Genomic DNA, 25,623 nt, shown 5'->3' on the forward strand with positions numbered 1-25,623 from the left:
TTATTGTTATATTGCTGCCATGTCAAATGATCATTAAGGAACTTTAAACCTTGAATACTTGTGGAAAAATACGGTAACCCATGCCACTGTTTCTTCGTCGATAGATCTGTGAAGCTCCTTAATCTGCCCGTCAGTCTGCGGCCCCATAAAGTGAAAGGCCTGCTGGGACAGAATATATCCAATGCTAGCCCTTTCATCTACTCACCAATCATCATGCACAACAGAGGAGAGGAGCGTTGTAAGAAAATAGGTAAGTCCAATTAGGATTTTAGTGAAGATGCCACCGTGTTGGGTCATAGTTGAAGTGTCCAAACCTGGTTTCAAAAGCGAGTCAATCCACATAGACTCCCATAGATGTTTCCAGTCTGGTACAAAAGCTGTGAAATGGTGGGGACTGGTAACCCTCAAAGTGAGGGGCACGGCTGTTTTGATTGGCAGTTATGCTGACATAAGCTGCTGTCGCTGTTTGTGGTGCCTTTTGGAACATTTGAATGGAATTATCAGACAAATAATCTAGCTTTTAAGTCTTAGTCAGTTCCTGATCCAAAATCTTCTTCTGTTCCCAAAATCAAAACTGTGGCATCACTGAGAGTTAAAAATGGCCTTAATTCTTTCATCTGGAATAAAATGATCAGTGAGTCTGCTCTTTCAGATGTTGTAATAAAGTTTAACATCCGGGGATCCATGAACAACAGGAGTTATGAAGTTTAATGGAGTTAGAAGTCAGCCCTCCTTGCTTTCTTTGCAGCCATTGGATAAATATCAGACGTTGCAGAAACTGAAAATGTCTGTAGTGTTGATGTTTAGAAATCAGAGCTATTAAAAAGGTGCCCGAGGAACAGACATCTTGTCCTATAGTCCCCATATAAAGTGGGACACCTGGTCAGTCTAGTCACAAATGGCTCGTTTCAGTCCTGAATGCCACCTGCACTGTAAGATTTGATCACCTGCCTCCTAACTTTGCCACATGAAGCTTCCTGTTGTTTGGATTGTTTGAAGTTTCATTTACAAAAATGTTACCAAAGGGGGAAAACAGGAATTTCACACTGCGGAGCTTCAAGTGCTGCTGTCGAAATTAGCAAACAAAAGCTAATTTAGGGGAGACAGTAGGCGTATTAGAGGATTACTTATTGTTCAAAGCATTTTCAAAACAATTAGAAAGATTAATTTTACAGCTCCTTATGGCATGAGAAAAGAGAGCTGTTGGACAAAGTTAACCATTCTAAACCAGTGCAGTCAGTGTAAAAGGCAGTAAGTTGTGGGTCAGCAGGTTACTGAGATAATAAATTAGGAAAATATTGGCTTTTTAATGTGACAATGCAAATGATAATTGTGATGCTGTCTCTGGATGACAGTCTGTATTGTTTAAGCTGAGACTGAGATCTTTCAACATGCTGCAGTGCTGTGTTGGCTAACTTTACATCAGTCTCCAAACTTAGCAGTTGTCTATTTCATTTGAGTTCTCCACACTTCTCGAAGGACATTCAGGATGTTGTGTGTTTTGTGACTTGAGAACACCACGATGCAGGATTTTCAAATTGATACCGTAAGTGTATGTAGTTAAAATGTCAGACGAGTTTAAATCTCCGTGGCCTTGACCTAAAGGTCAGAAGTCAGCTTGAGAAGAAGGTGATGTTGGATTTTGAAATTGACACTACAGGTGTTTGTACTAGGAGGCTGAGGGCTGCTGGCAATTGCAGGTATTTTTAGAAATTGTTACTTCAAATTACAAACTTGGCAAAACAAGACATCAACCTGTCTGGATTTTTGACGTTTGATAATAGGAGGTTCATCTTAGAAGCTGAAAACACAAGTTGTCATATAAAACCACAGATCCTTTTCAAGGACAATGGCACATAGCAAAAGGATTAAATTCGATTAAATTCTCTCATTTACAGTGTCAAAAAAACTGCTTTAAAAATGTTTCTCATCTGGGGGAATTAATGACTATTAATACTTTTAAACAGGCCCAGAAACTAAGCTTTGGTCCAGTCTTTGGTTCTAATTTCATATGCTGACCATATATAATTTAGTATAAAAGATGAATGCTGCTGATTGTTAAATACAGTATTTCACAGTGGGGTGCAGTAACAGCCCCTAACATCTTATCTCTAAAATGTTTATTAAAAAAATATTCTAACGGGACATGAGAGACAGTTTAACAAACACTGGAATGTTTGACTTTTGTTTACTCAAGTAAAAGTGAAAATGTACAGGCTCTGAAATGCAGCTCTTTGAAGGAAATTTCTACCATTTTTTTCTTTCAAAGCTAACTGAATCTTGTTGCTATATTAATATAGTACTAAAATAAATGAGAAAACATGGGAATACATAGTGTTATTTTTTTAATTTTGCGTTAACACCTTAATAGAATCATGAGCAAAGTCGAGGGTTAAATTGAGATGGGGCAACAGGTGAGGCAACCCTAAAATCGGTTGTAGTGGCTTTGTGTGGGGAAAAGAATCACAATCCGGTCTTTAAGTGATGACGTGATAAACCCTGCTTCCGGGCCCAAACTACTCTGCGTTTAATAAGGCTGTTGTTATTTTTAACATGTTTTTATGATTTGCATCTTCTGTTTAGTCAGTGATCACTGCTGGCCTCTCTGTTTTTATTACCGCTAATCATTTTAAAACTCAGTTTTTAAAACCTTATGATGTAACTACAGCCCAGCCCATGCAGCAGTATATTAATGACTAACTTGACTGACCTTGTATTGTGGATGGATTATCTCAGTTGTTCTCCTGACTGAAGTTTGGTCCACTTACGGTATCCTGTCCCGCGATTCCATTTGTCCCTAACCATCGGGAACCGTCACGTTAACTTTTACAGAGTGGAAAAAAGTTAGCGTTCATCCTCCCTTCACTGTGTTTATGTTATGCTAACATAGCAGTGTCGCTAGCAATCACATAGCACATCATTTTAAACCAGCTAGCCCAACTTCAGTAAACCTACAAACGTCACTGCTGTTTACTTTCCTGTCTTCATTTATGTTGGAAGTGATAGCAGAGCTGTGCGTTTAAAATTTTCAGAGTCTCTCAGTCAGTACATGGCATATCATGTTTAGGTGGAATCTAGCGAGCTAACTTCTTGCTAACTTGTAACTCTGTTAAATTGAATAAATTCTGTTTTCATGGATGCCTGGATGTTAAACTCAATTGCTACACCTGGTAAAGCAGCAACGCTGATCATTTTATTAAAGATGAAAGAATTTAGACAGTTTTTCAACTCCCAGTAATGCTGCAGTGATCGTTTGACTTATGGACCTGCAGCGTAGTTTGGGCCCAGACATAGTTAATGACATCAGACTTCAGGACCGGATATTTTCTGCTGTGAGCTCCAGCAGATTTTCTTTGTGGACAGGCTTTGATCAGCCAGCCTCTGTTGGTGATGCTGTTGCTTTGAATTAATTGTGTGAATAAACTGAAGTATCATTTCTGCTACACTTGACATAACCCAACTATGACCGTGAACACAAAGTCCTTTACTGTAAATTCCCCACAGTATGACAAGCTAACGTACTTATTCCATGCTAAAGTGGCCTGTATTTTCCTGCAACCTTTGTATAAGACAAAGTTAGTATACCACAGTTTGTTTTGCAGGACAACATTAAAGCAACACAACTTCATGTCATATACAGATCCAATATCTGATTTTAAAAAACAAGGACATTTAGTGACAGCTTTAAATTTCCAGTTTGTCAAATGCCACTGAGCAGCATTTACCTTAAAATTTAACCTTTCTTGTCTTTCCTACATCTTCCTCCACCTCTGGCTGAAGTTAGCTCACACTCTTCTCTCCCTGGGAAATGCAGGACACAAACATTTTGTTTGCTAATATTTTTTGGGCTGTTAAGAGATGTTGTATTTGACTTTACCTGCAAATTTAAAACAAAACAAACAAAAAAACATTACTCCCTTTATCCTCACTCCTCTTCTGTAACGCTGGTTAGATGCTAAAGTACCGTGACCAGAATTTATGGACATCTGCACCAAAAAAATGCTTTTTAGAGTAATTCTGGCCCAGCTTTGCCCCGAGTATAGTAGTATTAATGATGCATAAATTATGTTTTTTCTCTTTCATCTCTTTGTGCATGATAAGCTGATGATAGACACATCAATAGGATTGTGTCTTATGCATACTTGCCAACCTTGAGACCTCAGAATTAGGGAGACATTCAAAGGCGGGGGGTATACAGTGGGGCAAAAAAGTATTTAGTCAGCCACCGATTGTGCAAGTTCCCCCACTTAAAATGATGACAGAGGTCAGTAATTTGCACCAGAGGTACACTTCAACTGTGAGAGACAGAATGTGAAAAAAAAAATCCATGAATCCACATGGTAGGATTTGTGAAGAATTTATTTGTAAATCAGGGTGGAAAATAAGTATTTGGTCAATAACAAAAATACAACTCAATACTTTGTAACATAACCTTTGTTGGCAATAACAGAGGTCAAACGTTTACTATAGGTCTTTACCAGGTTTGCACACACAGTAGCTGGTATTTTGGCCCATTCCTCCATGCAGATCTTCTCGAGAGCAGTGATGTTTTGGGGCTGTCGCCGAGCAACACGGACTTTCAACTCCCGCCACAGATTTTCTATGGGGTTGAGGTCTGGAGACTGGCTAGGCCACTCCAGGACTTTCAAATGCTTCTTACGGAGCCACTCCTTTGTTGCCCGGGCGGTGTGTTTTGGATCATTGTCATGTTGGAAGACCCAGCCTCATTTCATCTTCAAAGTTCTCACTGATGGAAGGAGGTTTTGGCTCAAAATCTCACGATACATGGCCCCATTCATTCTGTCCTTAACACGGATCAGTCGTCCTGTCCCCTTGGCAGAAAAACAGCCCCATAGCATGATGTTTCCACCCCCATGCTTCACAGTAGGTATGGTGTTCTTGGGATGCAACTCAGTATTCTTCTTCCTCCAAACACGACGAGTTGAGTTTATACCAAAAAGTTCTACTTTGGGTTCATCTGACCACATGACATTCTCCCAATCCTCTGCTGTATCATCCATGTGCTCTCTGGCAAACTTCAGACGGGCCTGGACATGCACTGGCTTCAGCAGCGGAACACGTCTGGCACTGCGGGATTTGATTCCCTGCCGTTGTAGTGTGTTACTGATGGTGACCTTTGTTACTTTGGTCCCAGCTCTCTGCAGGTCATTCACCAGGTCCCCCCGTGTGGTTCTGGGATCTTTGCTCACCGTTCTCATGATCATTTTGACCCCACGGGATGAGATCTTGCGTGGAGCCCCAGATCGAGGGAGATTATCAGTGGTCTTGTATGTCTTCCATTTTCTGATGATTGCTCCCGCAGTTGATTTTTTCACACCAAGCTGCTTGCCTATTGTAGATTCACTCTTCCCAGTCTGGTGCAGGTCTACAATACTTTTCCTGGTGTCCTTCGAAAGCTCTTTGGTCTTGGCCATGGCGGAGTTTGGAGTCTGACTGTTTGAGGCTGTGGACAGGTGTCTTTTATACAGATGATGAGTTCAAACAGGTGCCATTCATACAGGTAACGAGTGGGGGACAGAAAAGCTTCTTACAGAAGACGTTACAGGTCTGTGAGAGCCAGAGATTTTCCTTGTTTGAGGTGACCAAATACTTATTTTCCACCCTGATTTACGAATAAATTCTTTACAAATCCTACCATGTGAATTCATGGACTTTTTTTTCACATTCTGTCTCTCACAGTTGAAGTGTACCTCTGGTGCAAATTACTGACCTCTGTCATCATTTTAAGTGGGGGAACTTGCACAATCGGTGGCTGACTAAATACTTTTTTGCCCCACTGTACATATACAAACAACTTGAATTTTACAGTAATTATTTAAAGTAAGTTAAATGTCACCGTTATAGCTGTCCCCCAATTATTTAATCTATTCTAATAACTTTAATCTCAGCCACAGCGATTTACTCAGGAGCTAATAAACTGAAAAACGTCAAACAATAACATTTTGAGGTTATCTAAGTGACTTATCATGTTTAACCTGAGTAGCGAAAGACCGCGGGGGTTTGAAAAGGATGTGCCGGGAGTTCGCTGTTCTCGTCGGCTCAGCTACATTTGAAGTTTACACACCCACGTTCTCGCCTGAAAATATGCTAAAAGTTTATTTTGCGACCCAGAAAGAGTAATAAGAGTAATATTAAAATGAAATAAAACTTTCCCTCAAGTAAATCTGTTTTGAAAATGTAATGAGTAAAAAGCACAAATGTGTTTAAAAATGTAGGGAGTTAAAGTAGAAAGTTGACAAAAATAAATACTTAAGAAAAGTACAGATGCCTAAAAACTCTACTTCAGTACAGTAATATGAAGTATTTGTACTTCATTATAAGCAGCTGAGGTGGGAAGTAAAAAGAGTTTTGAAAGAGATGAAGTCTTTGTAGATATGTGCTGAATATCAATGGTCACTTGAGGAGCTAAGACTGAAGCAACACAAATAAGATGGAAGCAATCCACTTTTTTCCCCTGTTTTCTGAGGTGTATTTCACACTTAATTGGCTGGCTATAAGAGTATGCCTGTGAGCCAGACCTGAGGTTGTGTGGGACTTTCCAGACATTCATATTATAGATATCTTTCTTTTGACTAGCTTAATTTCCCAGGGTGCATGGCTACAGTTTGCCTTCCATAAATCCCTTTTCCTGCCAGGGTCTGAGGTAGGATTTTAAGGCCCTCTTTTGCAAGTCTATTTACAGCAAAGGGCTCTCCAAATGGACTAGAATGTGTTACATTTCAAAATGGAGATGGGACTACTGCAGCAGTATTTCAATGCGTTTAACCCCCCACCCCAGTACTTCAAATATCTTATTCAGGAATCATGGATAGTTTTCTCTCAAAGTTGGAGAAATGTTTTCTGTCAGGTTCTCAGTGCCTGATGAATTTCTCTGATCATTTCCTGACTGTTTGGTACTTTGAAAATCTTTTTCAGAAACCATAATGCGAGCACACCTTTTACCCCTGCCCTTTAAAAACCTTTTTCTCTGGAGTCTTTTTAATTAAGTTCGAGTATAATTTGATCTCAATATCACTGCTGGTAGCTCATCACAACAGCTTAATAAATTTCTTTCTGTGAACTAACAATGACCCATTTAAAAAAAAAAAAGACAGAAAAAGAAATCCATCAAGCCTTAAAGAGCGCATGCATCAATTCAAATTACTGTGGATTTTGTGCCACACAATCTGTATTCATAACATGGCCCACAGTGTGTTTACTGTTGTGTTACACAGCTGTAGCGGTTTCTCAAAAGAGTCTTTAACAGGTCCACTCTGATAACATTAACACACAAGGATTTCTTTTCTTGTTTCTTTCAAATACTGTAGTCTAGTCAAAGCTGCTGGTATCTCAGAGATACTTGTGTATGTTGCAGCAACGGGAAGACTGCTCTCACTCATAAATCATCATAACTTAGCAAATTATTGTGGTCAGTGCTAAACATATCCAGTTAATGTTGGACCTGACAGGTACCCATTCCAGCCGTGCCGTTGTCCTGCGACCTGTTTGTCATTCGTATTTGTGCCATATGGATTCATGTCAAAATATGCTAGCAAGTCAGATTAAATTTAATCATAATATTGATTTGAAAAAAATGACCTAAATTTCCTCTGACATTAGCCCATTTGTAACATCATTGTCCATTATTACATCCACCAAGGACTTAATGATTTATTGGTTGACTGATTGGTTGCTGACAAAAAGCCTTGTAACTTTAAAACTATGATTCCTAGTGTGGTGCATGTTGTCAGAATATAGAAAGTTCTCTAAAAACACTTGGATTTGATGTTTACCTCTGACCTCTCCTTTAAAGTCTACTTTAAAGTCAATAGACTAATAAAAAGGTCAAAATTATAATAATGCTACATGCTGTTTCTTACTGCTATTGTTTATATAACATTGAGGTATATAGAGGAATGCTATATGGGGATTCTAAATATGACATTATAGTTTGCATTGAAATTTAATGTCATAATTGACCTCTCACCTCATTTTTACATTTCACAACTGCCTTTCTTTCAACTTGACCTCAGAATTAAAGTATCATCAAGAGAACGGGCTGCCTAGTTAATTAGAAATATTCTGTAGTGTAATATTATATAATAAACTCAAGTTATTGAGTTTAGTGCTTCATGTTAAGTATTGTAAACATCATTTTCATAATGATGGCTTCATAATAGCCATTCAGTTGATGCTTATAGCTGTGCCACACAGTACAAGCATTACCAAAGCTTTTGAAACATTGGGTTATCATATAGCCCGACGGGCGGGGCTGAGATAGATTTTGGTCGCCCGACCGGAGATATCGCTAGCTCCGGGACGTCGGGCTAGCGATTTTGCGAGCCCTGATTACTTGCAGCTTAAGTAACCATCAGAATGGTGTTGATAACTCACAAACCAGTAAATAAACAGAATTCATTGCTTTTAGAAATGGAAACCTATGAATTAAAGTTTATACTGTCAATATTTGCAAAATTGTAGTTTATCAAACTCGCTATCATTATGTTTGAAAATATAGAAGTGTGGTTGGAGCATCACTGGTCACTCAGAAGGTCAAGGGAAGAACAGGAAATCTGTGCCGCTTTGACGACCACAGGAATCAAATTTACAGCCTTTTTAGAGTCACTCTGGGCCCTTGTACACTTAAAGGTGTGTGTTACAAGCTCAACAAGAGGATCTGCTCTTCTGCTCTGTCCTGTTTCTTGTCTATTGGAATGTGTCAGTGCGTAGCTGTTGCCCATTTGTCATGGTTAGTGTGACTGATTGTCAGCCTCTTACAGGTTTTCTCCCCCTTTTACTGAGAGGTCATGGAAATTAGTTGAACCATTAGATCCAAGCAAATGCGTACAAGCTAGTTTTAGGCACAGATTGCTTACTGTTGGGGAATCACAGGTTTTAACAGCATACGAAAAGAAAACAAGTTCCTTTTGTAATCTGTCATCTAATCAAAAAAGTGATATATGTTTTGTGTGGCATTGTATACGTCATCACTGCTTAGCTGAAAAATCCAGGAAGTTTTTCTTTAATTAACTTCCTGTTTGGTAATGAAAGAAAAAGATGCAACAAACTGATTGAACAGCTGAAAACGTATATCAAGCAGGAATGGAAAAGTCTTGGTTGTTTGTTTGTTTTTTTTAAACAGTGATTGTTGCCTTTGATCATGAATGGCGTCATAGTGTTATGGTGGATTTTACCATTAATTGCACCTGGGTTTTAATACCACTAAAATCTAATGTTTTTATGTCCATCTTTCTCTAGATTTCCAGTGGGTTCAAGGGGATGTTTGTGAAGTGCAGCTCATGGTCTACAACCCAATGCCTTATGAACTGCGTGTAGAAAACATGGTAGGTCAATTTATGACTCTTAACCTTAACAAGTGCACCATAATCATGGTAAATATCAAAGCACAGAAAGTAGTTGCTATAGTAATAAGTTCTTAATAACACTGGTTTTCAGTTATTCTTGTTTGCTTAGTTATCCTACCTTAAAATCTTTCTTTTTTCTGACAGTGAGTTTGGGAATGATTGCATTTGATTGTGAGAGCTCTTCTTCCTCCAGTGAGAGATCCATCTCGTGATGCTTGTATTGCTTTATTCACCATCCTTTCAGAGGTCGGCCGTTGCCTTTCCTTTTCTGTACTGAGAGGAAAAAATATTTTAAAGTGGACATGAAACACATATCATATATAAAGGCTAATTTACACTATAGAGCCATACTCTCTAAAACGTACACATATTTAACGCTGCCTGTGAAGCTGGATTTAAGAACTCAGTGCTCAAGGTTTTAACCAACCAGCACAGTCAACCTGCCAATTATTGTGTTTATTGGCTGGTTGATGCTAATAGTGCTTAAACTGATGTAAGTCTAACTTTAGGCACTTATTTCTTAAATGCAGCTTCACAGGCAGCGTTAAATATGTGTACATTTTAGAGAGCAACACACCATGATGTCTTTATACAGACGTCTAGTGTTTCATTTCTACTTTAAAAGAGACCATTTTAACCATTTTAATATTTAATAGTCAATGTATCTCCAGCTCATGCATAGATCTCTACGTCTTCAACATCCATTTCTAACTTACAAACGTTGTCACTCTTGCTTTTTTTTCATGCACACATGTTAAGCCACTTTATTAAGCCAAGGGGTGGAAAACATTTCCCAATAAATTGCTTTTCTTCCTGCTCATTGCTGTCTCTGTTTATGAATGCAGTGATGTGGGACCTCCTTGAAATGCAAAGCAATCCTAAGGCTCGATAAAAGGCCAGCAGGGGAAAGCCTTGCTTTATGCTGTTAGATAGCAGTGGCATACAGGAGTGTACACAATGCATTACATGTCAAAAGTGATGTTGCTTTAATTATTTGGAAAGTCGAGAACAAATTACCGTGAAAGTTTTGTGACAGAGCGTAAGCAGTGACAGTGGACTCCTAATTGCGGAGGCCATCTCAGAGCTGGTGCCAAACAGACTTGGACAAGTCTTGCTGGTTGATTTAGCCATGCTGCATCAACACATAATGGCACATGCTGTTACAGGAGACGCAGACAACCTGCAGTTTGGAACATCTGGTAACTCAAGGAATAGTCACAGTCCACTTGTCCCCAAATTTGCATTTCTATGTGTAACAAGCCAAATATTTGTCCGAGAAATATCATTTCTCTACACCGACTTTTAAGATATACCATACTGTTGACTTTCTGAAAAAAACTAAACTAAACTAAATCAGCATCTTTAAGTCTGTGTAGGCTTTTAATAATGACAGAAGGTGACTGGACTCTTCAAGCTATTTGAAGACATTTCACCTTTCATCCAAGAGGCTTCTTCAGTTCATTCTTTAAAAACTTTAAAGTTAGAGATCATTAACATTTGGTGGCTGAACTACAACATTTCTTGTTGCCCCCAGTTTTATATAATCTTTCACAGTAAATGCAAAGTTGTGTGCATTTGTAAAAAAAAAAAACATATGAAAAAAAAAAAGATTATTTTGTCTTTCTGCTGATTCCAGGAGGAATCCATATTCAAATATCTGGAAAGACAGCATCACTCTGGAATATGAGAAAACATTATACACATTTATGTTATCATCCAACAGATGATTCTTAAACCCTCAAACCTCCTCAGTGAAGTATGATGGTATATCAAAGATAAACTGAAAGAACAAAGGAGGAAAAAAAAGTCACAGTTTCAGTCAGAATTTGTGGGTTAAATTGTGTGCTTAGAGTCAAACAAGCACAATAATTTTAATAGCACGAGTGTTTTTGTACACACTAAGTACTATGTATTGTGTTTGAACTGACCACTCAGTGTTCACTTTATGGTGTGCTATTGTGCGTTGGTTATTTTGTAGTGCTGTTTGAAATCTGAACTGTATATTTCATCCACTGTAGACTGCAGTGCAATACCAAATCATCATGTGCCAAGAAGCCTAGTTGTTATTATATATTTATGTCATGAACCAAGCAGCCAGGAACAGACACAAATGTAATCTTTGAAAAAATGGGTTTTATTATACCCCAAAAATGACAAGATGATTGCAAAAATTCAAAATAACAAAAATAAACTTTTTAAGAACCAAGTGGTCCCATAAAAGAGGTTAACTTAACAGAACGCTACTCAAAAGTCACTTAACAAAAACATAACAAACTAACCTGCCCAAATGAGAAACAGCTCCAGTTATATAGCAAATGAACAAACCACTATATACACCAAAGGTGAAAACTAGAGAGATAACAGCTAACCATCATTCAAGAAGAACCCCATTCCACCTACATGATCACAATAGATGGTTCAGTCCATTTTATTGGCTTCTGCATTTAAACCAGCTCCACCCTCAGCCTCCACTTTCAGCCAAACCAGGAAAGACTGGAGCAGAGATCAGGTAACTCAGAAAGAGCAGAAATATAATTAATATAACATATACCTATATAAAATAACAAACAATGCAAAGCAAAGTCTATGCCACCATTTGGACTATAGCCTAGTGCTGTCATGCATTACAGGTAAACTCAAAATATCAAATTAGTTAACTTATGATCACAGAAGCTTTAGAGCATAATGTAAACATAAGACAAAAAGATCAAATGAGTATTATCTAAGTATTTCAATTGTGTGGTTGCATGCAGCCATCACAATTTATATCGTGGTCCCTGTTAGTGGGTGGGATATATTCAAGTTAAACTAAAACTTTTGTCCTTAGAGGGTTGTGTTGAATGCAGAAAAAATGGGCAGTGGTCAGTGTCTATCAAAAGTGGTCCAAGAAAGAAACAGAGGTAAACCAGACACAGATCATGGGCAGCAAATGCAAATGCACATGGGGACCCATATGGAAAAGATATATATAAATATTATAAAGTTTGTATCTGTCTTGTGTGAAACTTGTATGAAAAGCATATAAGTGTGAAAACAGATATAAGATCCCTTGAAAAATTATATAATGAAACTTGTATGTTTTGGATACTTACTAAAACAATGTATGAAAGTAATGCGAAAGTGGCCACTTTCATGAGTAAATCATGTAAGCCTTATATGATTTACTCATGAAAGTGGCCACTTTCATGAGTAATCACATATAAGTTTTTACTATTTCTTTTCCGTATGGGGAGCGAAGGCAGGCCCATGTACTCCGAGCCAACAGACGAGCTGCTGTAGCTTTAGCTAAGCAGCACACTATGAGACAAACTGCACATAAACAGTTTGTGTGTTTGGTTATGTTTGTTGAGCTCAGAAACTCTGCATTTGAAATTACCTGCTGCAAACTACTGTTGCATAATGATACCTGGCTAAATTCATTGTTTAACACTGTTTAGTTTTCGGTTTATTTATAGAAGTGTCAAAAATGTCTTGTAAGTGCTTATTTTACTTTTTCAATAAATGGTTAAGCAGCTGTGTTGAGCCATTAGGTCTAACATGAAATATTAGGTAAACACAGTTGTTACTAATCATATTAATTAGGGTTCTGCATTAATGTGATTGGTAACACCTGTGTTTACCTACCCTATAATGTCAAAAACCTGTGCAAAGCCCAAGGGAAGAGGTTTAAGATGCTACTATGCCAGTATGTTGTAAGGTGAATTTGTCACACAGACAAGGTCAGATATGCCACCATCTCCTCCCCACCTACAGGTAAACTGATCAGTTCACAGATGGAGACTGAAGCTTTCACATCTCCATGGCAGCTGGGAACCTTAGGTGGTGTTGTAGAGTCACGCTGGTAGACAGACAGAATGACGTAAGCTGCCAAGAGCGCCCCTGTAACCCAGACAAAGTGACTGCCGGTACACTAGAACAACCATTTATCCACTGTACAAAACCAGCTCTCTGAAACACACAAACACACAGGGTCACTTTTCCTTCTTCTCTCATCAAGGTGACCCTTTAGTTTGGCAAGGCAGCCTCTCCTTCTGAGTCACCACACGACTTCAGCGCTAACACACAGCTTTGCTTTGTGCTTTATCGATTTTCCGTTAAAGTGGTGCTTTTTACTACAACCGCCAGCTTTTCATTTTCAGAGGGGTCACCATCAGATGCTTCTTTCATACTTTCAACAAACAAGTTGGGGTATCTGTTTGCTTTCTGTTAAAATGACTCTTTGATTTTTATTTCCTCTTTCATTTACTCAGGTCAGCCCAGATAGTTATAATAAATATGGACTAATCATTTTCTTCAGGGAAAAAAAAGCAAATTTAATAGAAATGTCTGCTGTCTGGCTTTTGTTATAAAACGTTTGTTGTTGCCAAAGTAATCACAAATAATATTCATGCTATAGTGACATGAGACAAATCAAAGGGATAAGTGCATTCTGTTAGTAAAACTCAAACAGTGCTGCTCACTTTGCTTCACCTGGTTTCTTATTGTTAATGAAACAAGCTAATGAACCTTTTAAAGGCAGAAAACAGATCAGCTGTTTCGAGTAGCTTTTCACTGATGCTTCTGCTATTAAAAAAAGCTTGTAATGTCATGAAGTGAAAGCAGTAAGCACTTAAATCACAGCGGTGGCACCTCAGAGCCTCAGCTCTTAGGCAGCCTTCTCTCTAGTGAGGTAGTGTCTGCTTTTAGGGATTGATGCAGTCATTACGTCACCTCAGTCTGCCTTGTTAAACAAGGCTGAGTGTACTGGGAATGTAAATAGTTACTCGAGGGGACATGATTAAGCATTTATAAGAAAACTTGAAAGCCACAGATTTACTGACTAGAATTGAAACTTAGAGGATTTTTTTCTTCCACTCCAGCCAAGTGGGCACAAGCTGGGATTTTTCCCTTCAGACTCCTACAGACAGTTAATTTCACATCCTGTTGTGATCACCACCAGGTAGTACAGGCTTCTGAGATTGCTAATAAGTGCCAAAAAGTTACGTGATTTGTTTGGCTTGTTTGCTAGCAAAATTATTCCAACAGAAATTTAATTTGATAAAAAAAATAATAAAAGTGGGGAAACAAATTAAGGGTTCTTCACAATCACAAGATCTTTAAAAACATGTAAAATTGAAAATGAAATGGGAATAATTTGAAAGGATTTTCTTTGTTTTCAAGAAAACATCATGAACTAATTCAGATCAGACATGTTTTCCAATGCATTAAGGATAAAGACAGAATAATCTTCTAATCCTGACAGCAGTATTGATGGGGTATGTCGCCATCGAGACATTTGATCAAAGAAATTTGAGTCACAGATCCATTACTTCATAGTGTTACCAAATGAGATAAGAACTTATCCTAAACGTTGGCATATTACTGTGTTACACCAGCCAAAACTTGAAAAACATCTTAATGCAGTAGAATAAATAAAATATCACAAAACAAAATACCTTGGAAGGTTTTACAAAATGTTATAAAAAGTCTTGAGGTGGTAAAACGTTTCTGTATCTGTCCTTGTGGAAGCGGAGCTCAAACAGAAGTGTTCAGCTGGATGCCCAGTATGCGGTACAGACTGGTAAGGGGTCAGAATCCAACAATTATCCATAGCCATTCATCACAGTCATTTGAACGACCTCTGTATCAGCTGATGGTGTAATTCAAAAAGTGTGTTGCTCCAAATCAAAGAAGTCACTTGGTTGAGTGACGAAACGTTTCTTCCCCACATTCTTGATGTGACAATAAAAAGTGATTTGATTTGATTTGATTTGATTCTTCTTATTGCTTAGATCAATGTCTGTCCCCCAGAACAGTCATGAAGTTACTGTCTTTACTGTGGCAGTAAGTGTGTAGTAGGTTTTTCACTGAATCTCTCAAATAAGGATTTTAGTATCTAGCCTGATTTAATTGATGTTCCATGATACATGTATTCTTTTTCTAGTGCAATTACATTTAGTACCTGGTGGTAGATGTCACTATGGACTACAATGTTGAGTGATGACTCATTTTTAGTGTTTTTCAAGTCATTTCAGTTCATTTCAGGTCAACAATATAGCAAGAAATCACAATGACAGCTGCATAAAGGTGCTTTATATTTTAAGGTAAAGACCCTGCAGTATAGGGGAGAAAAACCAACAATCAGTGGAGCCCCTTTGTGCAAACACTTTGCGATGGTGGGCAGGAAAAACTCCCCTTCATAGGAATAATTCTCTAGCAGAACCAGGCTCAGAGAGATGAATTTGGTGTGAGAGGTTCGGGGTTTGGGGAAAGAGAAAACAACCAACGAGAGCATAAGGAGACAGAACGAAACACTAATGATATGCTGCAGCATATACACTGATCATGTATAATATTATGACAACCTGACTAATATTGTATCGGTCCCTTTTTTGCTGCCTAAACAGCCCTGACCTGTTGAGGACTCTGCTAGACTCCTGAAGCAGTGCTGAAGGTGTAATGTGGTATCTGACACCAAGATATTAACTTTAGATCCTTTAAGTCCTGCAAGTTATGAGATGGGGGCACCATGCAGCAGACTTGTTTGTCCAGCACATCCCACAGATTCTGGATTGGAATGAGACACAGAGAATTTGGAGATCAACGCCTAAAACCCATTGTTGTGCTCCTCAGATGATTTATGAACAGTTTTTGTTTTGTGGTAGGGCGCATTATCCTGCTAAAAACACACCACTGTCATCAGTTTCCATGAAAGGGTGTGAATGGTCTGCAACGATACTTGGGTAGATGGTGCGTGGCAGTTTGGGTGGTGGATGGAGATCAGCATGGGCACCCTGACCGGTCTGCAGCTGTGCAACAAACTCTGATGCTCTGTGTATTCTGACTCCTTTCTATCAGAGTCAACAAACTTTTTCAGCAGTTTCAGCTACAGCAGCTCATCAGTTAGATTGGACCACTGAGGTCAATCAGCCTTCGCTGTGCATCAGCGAGGCTTGCCTGCCCATGACCCTGTCACTGGTTCACCACTGTTTCTTTCTTGTCCTCTAGGACCCAGAAGTAAGCCTGCAGCCTGAAAGTGATATGCGTTTTTGGACAATATGAATACTATACTTAAAAAGTCTTTAAGATTTGATTGAGCCTGATGTTTTTGAAGACTTTGAATGTGAGGAGAAGGATTTTAAACTCAGTTTTGGATTTAATTGGGTCAGTGGAGAGAAGCTAATGTGGGGAAAATATGGTCTCTCTTCCTAGTCCTTGATGGTACTCCCACTGTAGTGAGTGGAGAGATTTAGAACAGCCTCATAATGAATTACAATGGACCAGTTCGGAAGTGATGAATTCATGAAGTGGTTTCTCAGCATCATTCTGAGACAGAATTGATCTAATTTTAAAAGTAGTGAGATGTTTTGCGAGAGAGATTTTCAATTTTTTTAATGTCTGTTTTCAATGTCTGTTTTTTTAATATGTTTTTTTTGGGACTTTTCAATTTCTTTCTTTCACATATAAGATCCAATTAATTTCTACAAGATTTTCACCTTTTATAAGGTCTTAATGTTAACGTTACCTTCAGCAATTTATCATAATTTATTTTTTGACCTGTCACACTTCAAAATAATCATTTTGATATCTATGGCTTAGCTGTAGGTGTAATAAACCAGAAATATTATCTGAGCTATTCTTCACATCACCAACATTTTACAGTTGATTTCAATTTAGTTCAGACACTTTGATTTAACGGTTCAAAGTTACCCTTTGGACGGCCAGTGCAAGATTTTGTAATGCATAAAAAACACTTGAACAGAATCTGCTGCTCTCTATAATATCTGGATTTGGCCAGCTGAATTTGAAACCTTTTTGATCCCCCTTCCTTCTGTGTTGTCATCAGTAGGACTTATTTTCATTCACCTCTCAGGCATACATGGCTCAAATGGTCATTTCCCGCAGAGAATGATTTTCTTCCATGGAAATGGCCATCTCATTCCGCCAGAAATTTAATCTTCAGGACATCGTGGATAGATTAAGATGATGGATCATTTGAAATGTTTTGAGAGATACTTCACACGGAATTGGTGTTGGAAAATTGATCTGCTGCACCTCACTCTGCTTTTTCAAAAGGAAAACAAATGAGGAACCGTGTTGGGCCAAAAGATGAGAGACTGGTTTTGCAGTCAGTTTTCCTTGGTTTTGGCACAGTGGCTTTTGCCGATTGTGATTTCTGCATTACATCTTGGTCATTCCTACTCCTTTTGTGTGTTGCATTCAGGGTTTGCTGACCTCCGGAGTAGAATTTGAATCTCTGCCTGCAGCGCTGTCTCTGCCTGCCGAGTCTGGCCTGTACCCTGTTACTCTGGTTGGCGTCCCACGTACAGCCGGGAACATTACTGTCAACGGTCAGTGTGGCTGAAAAGATTTTTTCATTACTTGGATTGTTGCACATAATAATTAGCTGGAAAGATTAGCTTGTGTTTTTGCACACACTTTTGAGTCAGACTCCTTTTTAAAGGTCAGTGGTTCACCATTCCACTCCAGTAATTTCATCCACTAAAGATTCTATTTTCTATTTGAACCCAGGTTACCACACGTCAGTGTTTGGTGTAACCAGTGATTGCCTGCTGGATGGCCTGCCTAGTGTGAAGACTAGCGGCTGTTTAGTGGAGGTCATTCCCGCTCTTCCTCGCCTCCAGCTCCAGACGTCACTGCCACGGTCAGGAACTCTCTGCACGCTGTCTTTGCTATGACACTAATTGTTCACTAACAGTCAGTGTAGAAAAGATCTGACTGTGTTGCTATGCTGATAATGTCACAGGTCTCAGTAGGCCAGGGGTAAACACTGGGTAAGCCTTGCTTTGCCAAATTGGGTGACGAAAGGTTTATATGTGGTTCACAACACCTGTTTAACAAAGATAACACTTCAACACTAATTACATTAGCTGGCAGCCAAATTAGCTAGACTGGGTTACATATATTTAATACAACATTTTGATGCCCACAGCAAAAGGCTAAAGTATTTCATAACTACTTGGTAAATTATTTAACCACTGAAAATCATGTTATGCTTTGTGGTTTCTCTCTACTAGCGTTGGCCTTTTGGCCTCATTTTTATCTTTAGTAAAGTAAATTGAAGTGTTAGACTGCGTCAACAGACAAGAACATTTTCCCATAAAAACATAGGAAGGGCAAAGAGTCTTGCTTTGTTCACCCATGATTGATGTGAACACCCTCAAACACCTTTAAAGCTTAAAGTCAGCACTTTAGCTTTATGGTCATTGTTTCATTGCACATCCATTGTGCTGAGGTACAGAGCCAAAACAATGACAAATGTGCGACTGTTGTACAACTCACGGACTCCTCTCTACTCATAGTTTTTACGCCCAAAAGTAAGAAAAGTTAACATTTTGAGTAGTGTGTTTTTGGCCAACGTGATGCAGTTTGCCCTCGAGTGCATGTGCAGGTTTCAGGTTTACACCATTATGTAAAAGTTGCCTGTGTTAGTATTTGTGTTTATTTCATGAAATGTTTGTGTTCAAGTATAGCTATGAAAAAGGGATCGCTTTGTGGCTGAGTGGTACCAATTACAAACCAAAGTTATATCATAGCAAGCATATTGGGATCCTGTGGTGAGAACAGAAACACTTCAAAGAAATCAACAGTGTAAAGCTCATTTTAAACCCAGGTCATGAACCACATTATAGCCCAAGATTGTGTGTTATTTGAGAAATGAAAGTAGAAGTCACGTGGTAAGATTTCTACCAGTAAATAGCAGGTAATGCACGCCGTCTGGACTTTTGTAAATCATTCTGACAGGAAAGCTGCTTTAAAATTCACTATTTAGGTCATGCCTGTGTAAGTACAGCACTCATCAGCTTTTGATGTGGAAAATCTTTTTATTCTCTAATGCTGGAATATAGTTCGTGTGTCTACTCGAACAGAAGTGTAATATTTGGCTCTAGTGTGTGGTGTTCTCACAGGATGCACAGGTAGACCTTGAGTTTTGACTTCAAAGCTCTGAGAGTCTCTACAGGGTGCCTCACAGACTTTTTTTGCCTACAGCACTAAACGGCAGTATCTAAGGCTCCACTTTTCACATTTATACCATTTGAATTCTAAACATTAACTCAAAATTTGTAGTTTTAATATTTTAGAACATTGAAATTCTAGTTTGGAGACTGAATCTTTTGCTGGCATGCCCCATGTCATTAAAAATAATATTTCTGAGTCCAAATGTGGCAGGAGCGGGTTAGTGTTGTTGCCTGCAAGATGGTCCTGAGTTCAGTTCCCACCATCTGGCCTCAGGGTCTTTCTGTGTGGGGTTTGCATGTTCTCCCCAGGTGCTTTGGCCTCCTCCCACTACAGACATGTATTTAGTGGGGTTAGGTGATAATTCTAAATTGCCCACAGGTATGAATGCGACTGCAAATAGTTGTCTGTCCCTGTGTTAGCCAGGGTGTATGTACCCCTCCTGCCCTAAGGCAGCTGGAATAGGCTCCAGCCCCCCCCCCCCCCCCCCCCCCCCCCCGTGACCCTGAATTGGATACGCAGAAGAGAATGGATGGATGCTCATTCAGTGCAAATGAATGCTGAAGCATCACTGAAAAGGCTCCAAGTTAATCTTACAGCTTCAATAAAATGATCGGTGTGGTTGTTCTCAGACATGCTACAATAAAGTTTAAAGTTCAGGCTTCCATGAAAATGAAGATTTATGAGGTTTAGAAAGGTCAGATGTTGGCTGTAAGTTAGCTAGTTAATTTGACATCTAAAGATCATATACCATTTCCAGCAAGATAGAGCACTGCTTTAACTTTGGTTGTAAATTAAGATGTAAAGCTAAATAGCAGCAGTGTTTGAAAGCTTAGTGAAATAGGACAGGTTGAAATAATTATCTATGTCGTGGCTAGCTGCTAGGCTAACATAATATATGAGGAGACACACACACCTTCATCTATCCTGAGAAGCAGCACCTTAAACTCTCTTTTGAATAAAATGGGGGGGGGTGGCTCAAGACTTCTACATACCACATGATGCATATATGATTGTATTTCAAGGCTATTCACCTAATCTGTGATTAGTTATAATGGCCATGTGTTTCTCTGAACCTACCTACAGGTCAGCCTACACACCTCACCCCATGTCCAAAGAAGAGCTGTCTAGCTCCGTGTCTGTCCAGCTGTTCAACGGAGAGACGCAGCAGTTGACCATCACCTTAGAGAACATTGGATCTGAGGACATAGAGACTTTGGAGCTCACTTCTAAGATTGTCAGCACCAAAGGTAAGCACCCTCAGCAAGATGAGCCAAGTCTGTTTATTATACCTTTTTGTTCAATTTTCTAGCTCTCGATTTAGATTTACAACCGAAATTGTGAAAGTTCAAAACACAGTAGGATTGCAGAAGAAAATGTGGATTGAAAAAAAATGTGCTAAAACAATCAGAGTGCATTGAGTGTCTTATCTGTGTTGTAGTTGCAATAGGCTTTGATGGACTTTACTGTCCACTTAGTTTTTGCTCCAGCCTCCTGCAGCCTGCTTGTCCACAGTGCTGCAGGGGTCGCTACCTTGTTGTATGTGCATGGGGACCTTTCATGCTCTTGTGGCTTTCCAGTCTGTGTTCTGTCTCTTTGTTCAACACCTGCTCAGGCCGTCTGATCTCTGCAGTCCCCCTCACTCTGTTTCTCTGTCACTCGCTGGCTTTTGTTCTCCTTTAATTGTCTGTGTGGAAAAAGGAGGCAATTTATTTATTCTTTTGAAAAACAAAGTTGTCTGGCATTTACTCCAGTTTGCACAGTGTTGAAGTAACTTTTATTTTACTTAACTGTCGATGGTATATTTTAGTATCTGTGCAGCTGCAAATGTAAAGTCTCCTGCTGTTACTTTTTTGTTTAAATCAGAGTGGAACCAGCTGTCATTAACTCTACAATGGGTGTCCTTTAAACAGCTTTGCTTTAACATTGTCAAGCTTTTGCTTTAGTAAGTCACCTGTTAAGGTGCCTGGGTCGTCGACCCAGTGTTTCGTGTTTTTGGTTCTTTGATTTTGTTTGTTTCTTTATATTCTAGATTTCTTTGTCTTACGGGTTATTGGATTATTTTAATTGTAGGTTCTCTGTGTGGGTTTTGTTTGTTTGTCTTCTGGTTTTCTGTCTGTGATCCATAGTTGCTGTCTCCCATGTCTGCTGTATCCCCATGTCAAGTCTGTGTCTCTGTGTTATGTTTCCTGTTTTACTTTGAAGCTCCATGTCTTATGTTAATCTGTCTGGTTTTGCTTCCTTTGTCTCGTTAGTAGGTCTGGGTATCGTCACTGATTTCTAGAATCGATTCGATCCACGATTCGATTCGATTCAATTCGATTTGAATCTGGGAAATTTTGCCTCAGACAGTCAGAAATATTATAATTCAGATCAATACATTTACATATTTTTGTATCTATAAAAAGGAAGCTGACACTTTCCAGACTTTATCAAAGGTGTGAGCGTCACAGCAGATGCTTTTGTGTCAAAGTAGCTGAAGATAAAACACAGAAAAACATGAAGGTGATTTTCCTGGCCTGGGATTTTATAAAAATATTCTGCAGTAGATCACAAACGAAAGAAAACCATTAATCAACTTATGAACATTACCTCTGAAGTTACAGCGGTTTTATCAGAGACACGACTAAGCGTTTTGCATTTTGTACAATTTTAAAAAGTTTAAATTTGTTCAGTATTGAACGGCAGAAGTTAGGTTTTCTTTTCGGAAGTAAGTAAAAGGAAAAAAAAAAAAACATCGGCCGACAGCGCTGTAAATAACTGTAGTCTTGTGCGTAACAAGCAAGCGAATAATGCAGAAAACAGATTTCGGGGATAGACGGGAAACTGTTCTTGAAGTACAGAGAGAGAGAGAGAGAGAGAGCTGTGCATGAAGTGTGATTTAATTGGTGGAAGCAAAACAGCAAAAGTCAGAGGGAATCCATGACGATGTTTATGTGAAGCGTAGTTTGGATCTTCGTTTGCTGCTCGTTCGGTCAATATTGTTTGGAGAGAGATAAAACTAACAGATTTAGAATCAGCGCAAAAAGGGTGTGAACACAAAGTGCGGACCCGCCGAAACATCAGAATCAGCGAGCTGTCTGCTTTCAGCCCCGACCGTGTCCGTGCCGTCGGGTGAGAAAGGCGACATCTCACTGATTCTGATCTGCGGGTCTGCGCTTTGTGTTTACGTCTTTGTGCAGAAGCCGTGTACCTGCTCTCATTTAAAAGCGAGTCATCAGTGATTTTTGTTATTCTTTCAGCAAGAAAGAATATATGCTAGCTGTTAAAGTTGGATAAACCTGTAGTAAACAAAATGTGAAAATAAATCAAAACATGTTTAGTATTTTAGATTCTTCAAAATAGCCCCCCTTTGAGATTTCCTTTGTTGCACACTATTGGTATTCTCTTAATGAGCTTCATGAGGTAGTCACCTGAAATGGTTTTCCAACAGTCTTGGAGTTCCCACAGATGTTGAGCACTTGTTGATCACCTCCTCCATGCACGGCGGGGACCATGCACGCAGTCTCCTGAACAGTTGATGTAGAGATGTGTCTGAACTGGAACTCTGTGTGGCATCTATTTGGGCTCTGATCCGAGGTGCTGTTAATGTGAGATTTCCTTGACTTTCAGTGCTTAAAGTCGTTTCTCTTTACTTAGCTGATTGGTTTTTGCCATAATATGAATTCTAACAGTTGTTAAATAGGGCTGCCAGCTGTGTATCAACCTGACTTCTGCACAACACACCTGATGGTCCCAAACCCATTTAGAAAGCAATAAATTGCACAAAGCAAAGGGTGGCTACTTTGAGGAATCTAAAATGCAAGACATATTTAGAGTTATTCATCCAATTTTTTCTTTGCTACATAATTCCAGAGATTTTGCTTTATGTTATCCGATGTCTTCAGTATATAGCTACAATGTAGAAAGTAGCAAAAATAAAGAAAAAACATTAAATGAGAAGGTCCAAACTTTTGACTGGTAATGTGTATATATATATATATATATATATATACTGTGTGTGCGTGTTTGTTCTAAGCTATACAAGTTCAAAATCTGACTCAAAATTCCATCTCCAGGTGACAGTGTTCGGAAAGTTTTCTCTGTAGTAAACAAAACATGAAAGCCAGTGTGTGTCCTGAGAATTTGGTGGTGCAGTGGCTACCACTGTTCAGGTCCGCGGGTTGGCTGGGTCCTTTCTGTGGCTTTGGTGCGTCCTCCCACAATACAAAGGCAGGCTTTTTTTGTTAACTGGTGATTCTAAATGTGGCACATTGGTTTAGAAAACACCTTGGTACGTAGTGAAATGCTTATCACATATTATTGTAAAGTAACTGCCATTAAGTCTAAATACTGGCAAATTTTTATTGGACAAAACGTAAAAATAATGACGCCGGTTATTGTGGGTTATTTCCAAGTGCTTCGTTTTCTGACACTGAACCACTGCATTAGCATTAATAGCTGGAAGCATTCCAGTTTATGAGAAACCAGTGTCACTTGACCATATTTAAAATCATTATTGATTTCTTTACTCGGAGCTGTCTCCACTGGTAAAATGCTACTCCAGTTATTCTTGCTGTAAACTATTTTAATTTATAACGAGTACCCTAAATTATTCAACACTACCAAGAGCAAAACTTATCATAGCTTTTAAAATATTGCTTCTATTACTCTCTCCTGTGTCGCTATGTAAATTCAATTTTACATTTTTCTTTTTTCAGATGCAGACAGAAGTCTGTTGACATTTTCACTTGTTAATTCTGACAAAAACACCTTTCTTCCCCACATACTAAAGTAGATCCTGCCAAGAAAATACCTTTGTATATCCTCAGTTTAGCCTCAGAAATACAGACATTTAAAATGAAGGAAAGATTTCTTGAAGCTTTTTTTTTATTTTTATAAAACACTCTGACTCCCTGTGGTATCAGTGGGAGTTTAATCACGCAGCGATGAGTGAAGGAGGAGAAGCTGGGAGCAGTTTCCTTTTATCTGAAACTGATCTGACTTTTCTGAAATGGCTTCAAAATTCTGTGATGACAGGCTCCATGCCTCCTCTGCCCAAGGGTTAACACTCATGCGGTCAGTCTAGTCTGACTTTTCTTGGTCTTTCACATATGTTGAAGACTCTATTGTGTAGAGATGGCACAAGCCTTTGGTGTCCAGTCCTGATGTAGAATTTATAACTCAGCGACAGCAGGATGAGAGAGGTGCTGCGCTTTACTCTTGCCTTCTATATAAAAGCGCTGCCCAGTTTTTGATTTAAGATAGATAGTAATTTGCTGGTCAATGGTAAATGGTACAAGAGTTACAAGATTTGAACACAGTAATCCACTGATGTCTACCTCTTAGAAGCTTGTTGCATCTCACACATCCAAGCTCCCTGCTGGCTGGACTCCAAGGAACAACGTAGTCTCTCTAGTTAACAAAGCATTCTCTTTGAAATAAAACTGTGGTACCGTTTTGTTTGTTTTATGCTGCAAATATAGCGTTGCCTCCCAGGGAATGTTATTTTCAGAGTTGGATGAAGAAGTGATAAATATTCTGGGTCCAAATTTGAAACATCCAGTGCCTCAATAATATCAAAGACACAGATGAAATATCATTACTCTACCCAAGGATTTGAGCAGTATCATTAAATCCGACAACCAGTCTTTTTTTTTTTTTAATATGCTGAGTGTTATTATCTTATACAATTCTTCAGAGCTACAGTGTTTAAGACCTTATGTGAAAAAGGTCCAACTATAAAAAAGGTTTTTGTTTTAAGTACTTAAACTTCTTAATTGTCCAAAGAAGATACAGCAGAAAGCTCTTCTCTTCTCCTCCTTTGTTGTTCAAATTCCTTGTGAAAGAAATCTTCTGTTCTTCTTTTGTTTTTAAGTCTTTGCTGTTTTATCTTTATCCAGCCCTTTCAAGTCCTTCCTCTTCTTTGAATGCTTATCTTCTCCAGTTTCAGTTCTTCTTATTCCTCTGATTCAAACTGATTCTCTTTTTCTTTTCCTTTAAATTTTTGTCTGCTAAGGACCAGTATTCGTAGTCAGACCAACAACAGTAGCACTTATCCATTGAGCCCCCCTGAAAGTGTAGTTATGGTATAACTTATTTAGTGCTTTTAGGTCATCATTAGTCACAAGTGCCTTTTTCCTGTCTTCTTTTTTTTCTTTTCCTGTTTTATTCTCTGATTCTCAACAATAGGACTTATAAATCTTTCTGACACATCAGTATCCCCAATTTTTAGAGTCAATATCAGTGAACCATCAAATGCATGAAAATGCACATGAAAGCAGGGCTTTTTTTGTTACCATCTGGAAATAAAAGTTTCTTT

At 38.8% G+C, this 25,623-nt stretch overlaps 1 protein-coding gene across 3 annotated transcripts in view; it reads left to right on the top strand.

Annotated features, from left to right (window-relative positions):
• The window catches only part of trappc9 (trafficking protein particle complex subunit 9), a 233,699-nt gene that overhangs the window by 44,396 nt on the left and 163,680 nt on the right, over positions 1-25,623 (top strand). For all 3 annotated transcript variants that reach the window (XM_026155948.1, XM_026155951.1, XM_026155950.1), the window contains 5 exons: positions 105-250; positions 9,259-9,344; positions 17,569-17,695; positions 17,877-18,009; positions 20,409-20,572. In XM_026155948.1, the coding sequence (XP_026011733.1) occupies positions 105-250; positions 9,259-9,344; positions 17,569-17,695; positions 17,877-18,009; positions 20,409-20,572 (656 nt within the window). The remainder of the gene's footprint in view (positions 1-104; positions 251-9,258; positions 9,345-17,568; positions 17,696-17,876; positions 18,010-20,408; positions 20,573-25,623) is intronic.

This window comes from Astatotilapia calliptera, chromosome 22 (genome assembly GCF_900246225.1).
Source record: "Astatotilapia calliptera chromosome 22, fAstCal1.2, whole genome shotgun sequence".
In the NCBI taxonomy this organism is placed as follows: Eukaryota; Metazoa; Chordata; class Actinopteri; order Cichliformes; family Cichlidae; genus Astatotilapia; species Astatotilapia calliptera.